Source organism: Salvelinus sp. IW2-2015, linkage group LG2 (assembly GCF_002910315.2).
Source record: "Salvelinus sp. IW2-2015 linkage group LG2, ASM291031v2, whole genome shotgun sequence".
In the NCBI taxonomy this organism is placed as follows: domain Eukaryota; kingdom Metazoa; phylum Chordata; class Actinopteri; order Salmoniformes; family Salmonidae; genus Salvelinus; species Salvelinus sp. IW2-2015.
In genome coordinates, this window is record NC_036839.1 from 28,702,212 (window position 1) to 28,714,232 (window position 12,021).

General features: G+C 42.7%; 1 protein-coding gene across 1 annotated transcript in view; it reads left to right on the top strand.

The window, feature by feature from the left end:
• The window catches only part of LOC111971403 (protein ITPRID2), a 44,917-nt gene extending 33,675 nt beyond the window's left edge, over positions 1–11,242 (top strand). Inside the window, exons 12-19 of the mRNA XM_070446293.1 lie at positions 212–979; positions 1,206–1,268; positions 1,928–2,058; positions 2,664–2,808; positions 3,143–3,199; positions 4,976–5,473; positions 6,644–6,777; positions 7,083–11,242. Coding sequence (XP_070302394.1) covers positions 212–979; positions 1,206–1,268; positions 1,928–2,058; positions 2,664–2,808; positions 3,143–3,199; positions 4,976–5,473; positions 6,644–6,760 — 1,779 coding nt within the window. The 3' untranslated portion in view covers positions 6,761–6,777; positions 7,083–11,242. The remainder of the gene's footprint in view (positions 1–211; positions 980–1,205; positions 1,269–1,927; positions 2,059–2,663; positions 2,809–3,142; positions 3,200–4,975; positions 5,474–6,643; positions 6,778–7,082) is intronic.
• The last annotated feature ends 779 nt before the right edge of the window (positions 11,243–12,021 follow it).

The following is a 12,021-nucleotide window of genomic DNA, read 5'->3' on the forward strand; positions in this document are numbered from 1 at the left end:
ACTTCAATTACCCTAACCTCACCCAGCACATCAACCCTGACTTCAACCTCACCCAGCACAGAAACCCTGATTTCAACCTCACCCAGCACAGCAACCCTGACTTCAACCTCACCCAGCACAGCAACCCTAACCTGGCGCACTTCAATTACCCTAACCTCACCCAGCACATCAACCCTGACTTCAACCTCACCGCAGACAGTAACCCTGACTTCAACCTCACCCAGCACAGAAAAACTCTGATTTCAACCTCACCCAGCACAGCAACCCTGACTTCAACCTCACCCAGCACAGCAACCCTAACCTGGCGCACTTCAATTACCCTAACCTCACCCAGCACAGTAACCCTGACTTCAACCTCACCCAGCACAGCAACCCTAACCTGGCGCACTTCAATTACCCTAACCTCACCCAGCACAGTAACCCTAACTCTAACCTCACACAACACAACCTAGCCCAACACAATAACCCTGACCTCCCACAGCACACAGCCCCCAACTTACCCCATCATATGGCCCCTAACCATTCTCACCAGAGTCCTCCTTACACTAACAACATGGGCAACACCCTTCCACACAACTTCCCACACAGCACACACTACCCCTTTTCCCCGTACAGCTCCTCCTATAATACCCCGCCCCATAGCGACCCTTTCAGTTCACCTTACTATAACTACCACGGTAACCCATATAGTGGGTCCCACAGCTACCTACACAGCAACACTCATTATACTGCCCATAGCTCTTACTCTAACCCATCACACACACCTTCCAAACTGCCTCCACATCTCTCTACTGCCCCCTATGGAGAACCATACAGTACTCCATTCCCTGGCCACCGTCATCTGTTTCCTTACCCCCATGGAGTTGATCCTATGGGGGCAGCCCCTAATTCCCACCTTCCACCAGCCCTGTCTACCACTGAGATGCAGCTCAGACGGGTCCTTCATGACATCAGAGGAAGTGTACAGAACTTGGCTCAGGTGAGACAAAACAACTACACACTAGTGTAAGTTGCTTTGGATAAAAGCGTCTGCTAAATGGCAAATATAGTATAGTAGTACATATGTGTTCTATAACTTTCTGCAAGGCTCTTTGCAGTTTTAACAACTAACACTAGCCATCCCACCCATAATGCAAGCAGAGACATTTGCACGCTAGTTTATCAGTGACTAAGTATTTGATCTGTGGTTTCTCTGCCCTCAACAGAATTCATCAGAATGCAGAGCAGACATTTTCAATCCTCAGAGATCTGCCCAGCCACTGTTTGAGGTATTCACTCACCTGACCTGCCACTCTTAAAGAAATTAAATCCATGATTACCAATTCTGTCCTCCAACCTCTCCTGGGGTGTGTCTTGGGGGTTGGGAAATAGGTCAAAGACAAATCTCTGTGGCCTTTTGTCAATTTGATTTGCTCAACTTCTGCGTCCACRCTCGGCATGGATGAAAATGCACTTGTATGAAATGACTCTCATTCTCCATTCGCACTTCATCAGGCACATGTTTACAGGGGTGGATCCCAAAGTAAATGTGTAAAGTGATAAAAACAAATGAAGTTAGTTGTGCAAGACATWTAATAGATACAATTCTAAGTAGCATATTGTTTCTTAACCTGTGCATGCTTTTCTCCTCCGACAAAACGAAAGCTGATTCAAAGGGGGCGTGGCAGATATCAAAACTCTTCCGTGAAGGACTCAGGTAGATTACACATTACTATCCTTGATGAAAGGTGGCTATCGAAGAGGGGAGGACAGTCTTCCGTTCGTGTACTAACAAATTGACACTCGTCGACCACTTATCTGTTTCTGGGTCGCGGAGGAGAGACTACAGAAGACAGTTTTTTGCCCAAATGAAAATCTCCCTGTGTCTCTGTGACAATAGACAATAAGGTAATCTTCTTCGTTGTTCTCGCCCCCCTCCTATCCTCAGACCTCTCTCCAGAAGGAGCTGCAGGCTAAGAGAAGGAGTCTGAATGTGTTCCGGACCCAGATGATGGATCTAGAAGTGTCCCTGATGAAACAACAGGCGTTAGTCTACCAGCACCTCAGTCACGACGAGAGGTAGGCTAGAGGCCCTCGGACACGGATGTTAGCAGAGTCTGTGACAGACAGACATGCATACATGCAAGTGTCTTAATTGGGCGTTGGGCCACCACGAACCAGAAYAGCTTCACTGCTCCTTGGCAAAGATTCTACAAGTGTCTGGAACTATATTGGAAGAATGCGACACCATTCTTCCACAAGAAATTCCAACATTTGGTGTTTTGTTAATGATGGTGGAAAACGCTATCTCAGGCGCCGCTCCAGAATCTCCCATTAGTGTTCAATTGGGTTGAGATCTGGTGATTGAGGCGGTCATTGCATATGGTTTACATCATTTTCATGCTCATCAAACCATTCAGTGACCACTCGTGTCCTGTGGATGGGGGCATTGTCATCCTATACAGGCATAGCCATGGTAGCAAAATTAATGGCCTGTCCAGCATTTTTATACATGACCCTAAGCCTGATGGGATGTTAATTGCTTAATTAACTTGGGGATCACACCTGTGTGGAAGCACTTACTTTCAATATACTTTGTATCCCTCACTTAAGTTTTTCCATTATTTTGCCAGTTACCTGTACATACATGGTAACAGTGGTCTCTTTCTGTATGTGATTGCCAGGCAGGAAGCGGAGCAGCTGCAGGACCTGCGGTCAGCAGTGAGACGGGAGCTGAAGGAACTAGAGCTCCAGCTGGAGGATCGGCTGCTGACCTTGAACGAACAGCTCCGCTCTGCCAGCCACCACAGTCTCTACCGCCACCGCATGGTCGGTACCTGAAACTACACCTGGAAACACACACACACACACACACACACACACACACACACACACAGACCGGACCGACTGATACTCTCTCGCACTTTCTCTCACTCATAACTTCTAAACATGTTGGATAAATGGTTTGTCATAACTCAGTTTGCTCATGGCACCTACAGTGGTTCCTCTGGGTTCTTCTCATTTGACATGACATCAGGCTGCATGTACATCACTACTCTTGTGTTTGTTGTTTAGCCACCCATCATATCATCCCGTACCTCTTCTTTAATGTAACATTAGTGTGGTTGATATTTATCTCTCCTTTCTCCTGTACGGTATGAAGAGCGGTCACAGCATGTACAGCCTGTCTAACAGTTCTGCTCTGAGAGCTATGGAGCCGGTGAGTACCTGCAGTGGGTCTGGGCTTTTATTTTCTAGGTTGTTCCTCCTGTAATGGTGTGTGTTCTATTAATAGAAATATAATGAACTTGCTTTCACTTCCTTGTATTGTTATCGTCAATATGGCTGCACGTCCAACCGTCACAGAACATTCACATGAATAGGAATGTCTGTTCTTGGAATTCTAATTCTACAGTGCATTCGGACCCCTTGACTTTTTCCACATTTTGTTACTTTGCAGCCTTATTCTAAAATTGATTTAAAAAAAAAAAAATCCCCTCATCAATCTACACACAATMCCCCATAATGACAAAGCAAAAACAGGTTGGTTTTTTTTAGGCACATTTTATAAAATAAAAAAAACTGAAATATCACATTTACATAAGTATTCAGACCCTTTACTCAGTACTTTGTTGAAGAACCTTTGGCAGCGATTACAGCCTCGAGTCTTCTTGGGTAGGACGCTACAAGCTTGGCACACCTGGGGAGATTCTCCCATTCTTCTCTGCAGATCCTTTCAAGCTCTGTCAGGTTGGATGGGGAGCGTCGCTGCACAGCTATTTTCAGGTCTCTCCAGAGATGTTCAATCTGGTTCAAATCCGGGCTTTGGCAGGGCCACTCAAGGACATCCCAAAACCACTCCTGCGTTGTCTTGGCTGTGTGCTTAGGGTCATTGTCTTGTTGGAAGGTGAACCTTCGACCCAGTCTGAGGTCCTGAGTGCTCTGGAGCAGGTTTTCATCAAGGATCTCTCTGTACTTTGCTCCGTTCATCTTACCCTGGATCCTGATTAGTCTCCCAGTCCCTGCCACTGAAAAACATCCCCACAGCATGATGCTGCCACCACCATGCTTCACTGTAGGGATGGTGCCAGGTTTCCTCCAGACATGATGGTGCCAGGTTTCCTCCAGATGTGATGCTTGGCATTCAGGCTGAAGAGTTCAATCTTGGTTTCATCAGACCAGAGAATCCTGTTTCTCATGGTCTGAGAGTTCTTTAGGGGCCTTTTGGAAAACTCCAAGCGGGCTGTCATGTGCCTTTTACTGAGGAGTGGCTTCCGTCTGGCCACTGTACTACTGAGGCCTGATTGATGGAGTGCTGCAGAGATGGTTGTCCTTATGGAAGGTTCTCCCATCTCCACAGAGGAACTCTGGAGCTCTGTCAGAGTGACCATCAGGTTCTTGGTCACCTCCCTGACCAAGGCCTTTCTCCCCCGATTGCTCAGTTTAGCCATGCGGTCAGTCTTGGTCTTGGTAGTTCCAAACTTCAAAAATGTTTAGGTACCTTTCCCCAGATCTGTGCCTTGATACAATCCTGTCTCGGAGCTCTACGGACAATTCCTTTGACCTCATGTCTTGGTTTTTGACATGCACTGTCAACTGTGAGCCCTTATATAGACAGGTGCGAGCCTTTCCAAATCATATCCAATCAATTTAATTTACCACAGGTGGACTCCATTCAAGTTGTGGAAACATCTCAAGGATGACCAACGTAAACAGGATGCACCTGAGCTCAATTTTGAGTCTCATAGCAAAGGGTCTGAATACTTATTTTTAATACATTTGCAAAAATGTAAAAAAATAACTGTTTTGGCTTTGTCGTTGTGGGGTATTGTGTGTAGATTGTTGAGGATTTTTTTTGATTTAATCCATTTTAGAATAAGGCTGTAACGTAACAAAATTAAAAATAAAGGGAAAGGGTCTGAATACTTTCCGACTGTTTTACTTGTCGCACTTCACTATGTGTCATGCTTGTGGTTTGTGTGGTTTCTCCCTCCAGATGTCGAACCTGCTGATGGAACCGCTGTACCTGCAGACAGAGCTGGGCTACGAGGGTGGGGCAGAGAGCAGACCAAGCATGGCACCCACCCCGAGCTCAGGCCGCTCCTCCAGGTCAGCCAGTCCAATGAGGTCCTCCGGATGTCACCCAGGCTCCTCCCACACCCCAGAGCTGCCCCTCCCAGGACCCCAGAAGACAGAGGTGTACCGAGTCTCCATCTCCCTCACCCCAGCCCCCCCTCCACGGCCTGGTGCCTCCACAGGGTTATCCCAGGGCCAGATCAGTCCTCTAGATGCCCAGGACCATGCCATAGACCAGGCACTGACAGGAGAGCAACATCCAGAGGATCGAGCGCAAGGAGAGGAAGAGGGCATAGGAGGAAGAGGGGCAGCTGTAGACCCTCACCTGCTAGAGGAGAGCGGTAGGGAGGGAGGAAGAGGAGGAAGATTAGGTATAGGAAGGGCAAACAACCCCCAGCTACAGCAGCTCATCAAGGAGGTAAGTGAGCTCAGTGTGTTCTAGGATTCTATTTTAGAATAAAGGTCAACATTGAGATTCTATTCTATTTTAGAATACGGGACAACATTAAGATTTGTCCTTCACTGAACTATGAGTGCTCAAATTGGACCATGCCCGGTGCCTGCCAGTATTTGTGTTTGAGGTGCAATAACAATGCCAATATCGCCCAGGACATGTTTTATTATGTCCTTGGCTAACGGACAAGGTTACTACATCCATATTGAAAGACGATTCCGCTCAGGAAAAATCATTCACTGAGCTGATTTAAGCGCTTGGCATGGACCACATTTTGAAGCTTCAAAAGGAAATTGGGATTCCACAGGAACCTATGGATATAACTTAGGACTACTTCTTAGTCAGTGGCCTGATGTCAGTGTTTGGCAGGGCTTGTGGTCCCGTGTGGCTCAGTTGGTAGAGCATGGCGCTTGCAACGCCAGGGTTGTGGGTTCATTCCCCACGGGGGGACCAGGATGAATATGTATGAACTTTCCAATTTGTAAGTCGCTCTGGATAAGAGCGTCAGCKAAATGACTTAAATGTAATGTAAATGTTAAATGCTTTAAAGATGGAATCTGAAGTAAGGGGAAACGACACCACTGGCCTCCCGACCGCCGTTGTTATTGTTTTTTTTGCCAGGCTGAGGAGCGTCGTGCTGCATGGTAAAACAAATTCTGTATATATTGTGCTCTTCTATTGTGCGAAAATTGATGTCCGAGGGGAAAAAACAGCATTCGTTGTTTGCAGTAACTTGTTGTTGTAATGTTGCAAAGGAAAATAGCAGTTTCACCATTAAGGATTCCAGCTTTAGTTATTTTGAGGGATGAGAGATGTGTGTTTTGTGTTTCACAAATCTAAGTTTAAAATTAACTATTTATGAAGCCCTTACACCAACAGAACAGGTGTGCTCTAATGAACACATCCTGGGTTGTGTTCATTAGAGCACTCTGTGGCAAAACGTTATGCAACGAAAAACCAGCATTTCTTATTGGGCAAGTTCTGATACTGTAGCACCTCCTTGTTTCACTCAGTTTCTGAGCATTTCCTTCTGTTTGAGTGTAGTCAATGAGTTATTATGTCCCTTCCTATCAAAGAGACGATTGATTGATTAATTGATTAGTCTCTCTGTGTAACTTCTGTCCTCTACCTCAGATCAAAGAGAGCCTTGCTGATGAGATCCGACAGGAGATAGCCAGCGAGCTCCTGGCGGCCGTATCTCCACGACGATCACCTGTGTTGGCCAGAGAACACCCCCTGTTAGACTGTTGACAGGTCCTACATCTGAGGTGAGTGTCTGTCATTCTGTGGGTAGAGACGCTATCTGTTCATACTGAAAGTAATCTCTATTTCTTCACTAAGCCATAAAGATCCTTTCATGTAATCTACACCCTGCCGTAACCAGAATCCCTGTAGCAATCCACCATACCTGATCCAGCGGAGCTCAGCTCAGCTCATTTCATACACTTGTACAAATTGGTTCTTCGAGCCATATAGACCTGTTGCGATTCAGCCATCCGCTGGCACCTCCATAGCTTTCGGCTAGCACCCCTATTTCTCAATGTGTAAAGAGTGTTGTTGTTTTCTCCTGCAGTTGAAGATAACCACTGGTAAAGTCTACCAATTCTACTCAACCTGAACACTGGTGAAGCCATACACTGAACAGCCCAACAACCTTTTTACCACTGTTTCTACTATTTCCAGAGAGTCTGATGATGGCAGATACCTTAACACTGTGTTTTCAACCATATAGGTAGAGTTTTTTTTATTTCTATGGTTTCTTCTCCTGAGTAATCTGCTGACTGACAGATACTCTGGGGCCTCATTTATAACCGTTGTGTAAATTTCACACTAAATATCTGAATATCTGCGTGTGCCATTTCTGAAAAGACTGCATACATACAAAAATATTGAGATTTATAAACTTGGCACACACCATACACCCGTCCTGAAACTGCATGAGTGAAAGAGCATCAGTACTCTGTCTGAAAAACGCCCATCATTCACCTTTTATGGTGACAAAAAAAAACTTATTTGCTGTATACTTTGGAAGTATTCGAGCAGTTTTCTAAAGGAAATAGCAATAGCGAACTTGATCAAATGTCTTTGGAGGTGATTGCAGAATGTTATACTTTTGCAATGACATTTGCTGTAGGCCTAGGCTATCTGATAGACAAAAAGTTTATGAAAGACAACAACTATTGCAAATTGCTGTTGAGCTGTAAGCAGACCGTTTGAATTTAATTGGGCCTAATGTTTTGCATTGACTTTTTCTCGAAACAATGCTGCACTGCCCTCGAATTCTGAAACCTTCTCTACTTACAGTGGTAGACATGCACACTACAATGCACCTGTTCACCTGGTAAATTTTAATTTAGTTACAAACCTGCTTCCTTTCTGATGCATAGAGCAAAATACTTGAAATAATAGCTTATCTAATAGGCTTAATTAAATGAATGATGCGCATGGTAATTTGTTTAAGGCTATGGTTACTTCAGAAATTTGGACCAATAATGTCCAGAAAAGGTGAAGAATTTATTCTGCAATAGTTATGAAAAGATGTATTGTGTATAAATGCAATATTGTCTACTCAAGAAATGTTAAATTACAGTATTCAGATGTCGGCTACAGAAGTAACCTGCAACCCGTCTGTTCCACCGTTAATACAACTGCGCTCTGGATCGGATGGCATAGAGCAAAATACTTGAAATAGCTTATTTATTTACTACTGTGAAGTGGGTCCAATTAAAGGAGATATGAGATGAATGGTGTCCTTGTTGTTGSCCTATATATAGGCTACCTCGTGAGTATGACACCATCACAGAAAAGGTGAGGAATTTATTATGCAATGATCATGGAAATAAATAATAAATAATAGCCAGGGATATAGATGATTGTCTAATTATTTTTAAATCCAAGGATAAACTAAATATATTTTCGCTYTACTCACTAATGGAAAATGATTGCATCTTGTTATTAACCTGTTTATTGTTATGCATAAGCGTGTCCATATCCTCCATTTGCACAAAATATAAATGCACTTGCCTGCTTGCAATACAATATTTCAACCACTAGAATCTGCATAAGCATTGTCTAAAGTCTGCGAGAAGGCRAGCACGTTTTTACATCAGGTTCAGTTTTTATAAATGCCAACTTTTGCGTGAAAATTGGCTCACACATTTTTTGGGATATATTTTGTTCCTGCCAAAGGTTTATAAATGAGTTCCCTTGTATCTTTAGACCTGTATGCTGTGTGCCTTGGAGACACTAATGCTGCTGTATACTTGCTGTTATAGTGAACTGTCTTGTTCTCTGTCTTAACCGTCCTATTTCAAACACTCAGAATGACKAACTACTGCATTACTCATGTGTTGTCCACAGGGGTGGAATTGGAGGGGAACTAGAGTTCGCAAAGTAAAATAATTTTGACATGTACAAAATGTGTTTAAGTAACTCCCCAGTGTTTCCAGATTTCTGTGAAACATGACCTATAATTACTTACAATATGAGCTAAATAGTTTTCCTTGTATTTTTTATATTTTTTAGTAAGTGTGTTAAAAAGCTGTTTTTCTGTGTTGGAATGTTATGGGTGTACCCCAACAACAGAATGGTGTGGGCATATACCCRGTATTTAAAAATATTAATGCTAGTAGACCGCTGATTGGCTATCTCCTCCTCCTCATGGAGATGACATCATGTTCTATGAGGAAATGGCAAGCATTTTTGTGTTTTATTTTTTTCAATTAATGCTGGCAACATATGAGTATAGGAAGAGTCAACAATTTTKGGGGGATATGAGTTARCAGAATATGAACTTTTAAAAGTTCGATTTTCACTGGGTAGTTACTTWAAGGTAAATTCTAGGATCAGTGAGTTCCCAGAGTGACTTTTCTCCAATTCCATCTCTGGTTGTTGGTGACATTGTTATTATGTTATGATATGATCCTGACGTTGTGTATGTGTTGTATTTAAGCACATAGATGTGGATCAGGGTGCATCTCTTGTCCTAAAGTTGAAAAATAGAGTTAGAAGATGATTATGGTTGTATGGAAATTTAGTGTCAGCTGTAAATTACCATGCCCTCTTCTAATGCCATCTCTATGAGGAACTAATCAGAGCTGGTTTCAAATACTATTTGAAGTCTTTTAAATACTTTGATTGTTTGCTCAGCTTGCCTGTAGTGCCAGGTGGGCAGGGTTTACCGTTTTGGGACTATTCTAATGGMTCATTAAGCCAGGCAAGGTCAGATAAAGTATTTGAACCCAGGTCTGGAACTAACTATGCAATACATTTCACTGTCTCTGAACTTGAAAATATCCTTAGTAGAAAGACTATATAGAGTTCTATCAGACAAGATACTGTTAATTCTACTGTGTTTCTACTCTCCAGTTCAGGCCACCTGTCTGTCTCTAWTATCTCTCTTTTTTATTACCCCTTTAAAGAAAATATCTCAGGACAAATACATTTAGTGGTTTTAACGTCTATTTAAGATAAGAAATACAGGTATGAATTTTTGTTTGTTTTTAATGTGAGACACTAACGAAAACACGCATCTGGGTCGTATTCATTAGGCACCAAACGGAGGAAAATTGATTGAATCGTGGAGGGACTAACTGGACTTACTTTCTGTAGATTTTTTTAAAATAACGTTTTCCAGTGTTACCCTAATGAACACAACCCAGGACAAAGGTGTGAAATGAATATAATGCATACATTTAAGTGGTGCTTTTCAAAAGCAGTAGTTGATGCAACCCAATTAAACTTGTCGTTTCCAGTTTGGACAAATTATGTACATGATGTTTATGTTAAAATTAAATATTGGTGCACCTAAAATATTGAAGGAATGCAAAAGGGACTAATTTCGTGGAATGACCCACTTACTACATAGCTGATCTGTACTTACCTGTAGCTTACTTGTACTTACTAATGGTCAAGCACAGACGAACATGCAACTTATAACATCTCTTTTCCCCTATATTCTGAACTGTGCATCACCCCTGAGGTGGCACCCAGTCGCTTGTCCGGCCCGCTCCACACCTCCAGCCCCTGCCTCTAATTCTCTGGTATTTCCTCCAGAGGTATTAGGTGTTCCTAGGTCGTACGTGTTTAGAGGCACAGAATGATCCCAGAGCATAAATGGGCACCATTGATGGCAAGGCGAAAACACACTGGTTRCGTCTCAAATGGCATCCTATTCCCTACATAGTGCACTACTTTTAACCAGGGTCAAAAGTAGTGCAGTAGGGAATAAAGTGCCATTTGAGACGCAGAACTGCCCCAACCATGGGCACTGGGACTGTGGGCCTGTTTGTGTGTCACTCAGTTTGACTTGGCGTGGTGTAAATAACAGGTCTGTGTTGTGAGGTTATTACTTTTCTCTAAAGCGCTCCTTTATATTGTTTATTATGGTTTCTCTGTGTACAGCACGTTGACACATTGTGAACATTACATCAGCGTACTGTGTTTTGTTTTCTCATTCTAGCTTGGATCATCTGCCATTCCTAGACAGATGCCAGACACAGAGAAATGGGTCATTTATGGGTAATTTATGGGTTATTTATGGGTCATCAAAGTCCTCATTGAGGACTGCATGTCAGAATGTTGTTGTTTTGCCACTTCACTTAAATTGAAGTTTTGGTCAGTCCTTGCAGACTACTACATCATCCACAAATAAACATGTTATTTATTTGTATGTATTTGAACATTGTGGTTACATTAATGATGAATGAAATCAAATAAATCTAATTCATGAATTATGGGTGTCGGAAGCTGGTCGTTTTTCCAACACACCTATTATAGCGTTGGTATTTCATCAACGCTGTCCAATTCAAGCATATAAGGCTATAATATCGTTTGGATKAATGTAATAACTATTGTATGTGATTTTATAAAAATGTGGGGTAAAGAAAACTGTTTTAACATGGCAACCTCTTGAACTGACCTGTATTTTCCTGCATTCTAGACTAGAGCACTGAGTGGAACGATGAATTAAAAATCTCTGTTTAGTTAGAACGCAGATTTTTGGAGGGTCTGTGGTTTGAAAATGCAGACTTTTGAATTTGGAAGCTAGCGCAACCCCCTGATCTGAAATATGAGGATATATGGTGATGGGAGTCAGTATCCCATTCCGAAATGGACACAGGGTTTTCCCACTCTGACCCGATATGCACAAATACATTTCTTTAACATGAACCAGGTTTCCAGCCAAACTTTATGCGATTAAACTACATATTTAAGAAGAAGAAAAATCAACAGGCCTGGTGGAAATAACACATTTATTGGTCAATTTTCYAAATTGCGACAAAACAAAATACTATAAAAGTTGCCCACTGGGCACAGACGTCAATTCAACATCTAGTTTTGTACGAGATCTTCAGTTTCTTGGCAATTTCTCACATGGAAAAGCCTTAATTTCTCAGAACAAGAACAGACTGACGAGTTTCAGAAGAAAGGACTTTGTTTCTGGCCATTTTGAGCCTGTAATCGAACCCACAAATGCTGATGCTCCAGATACTCAACTAGTCTAAAGAAGG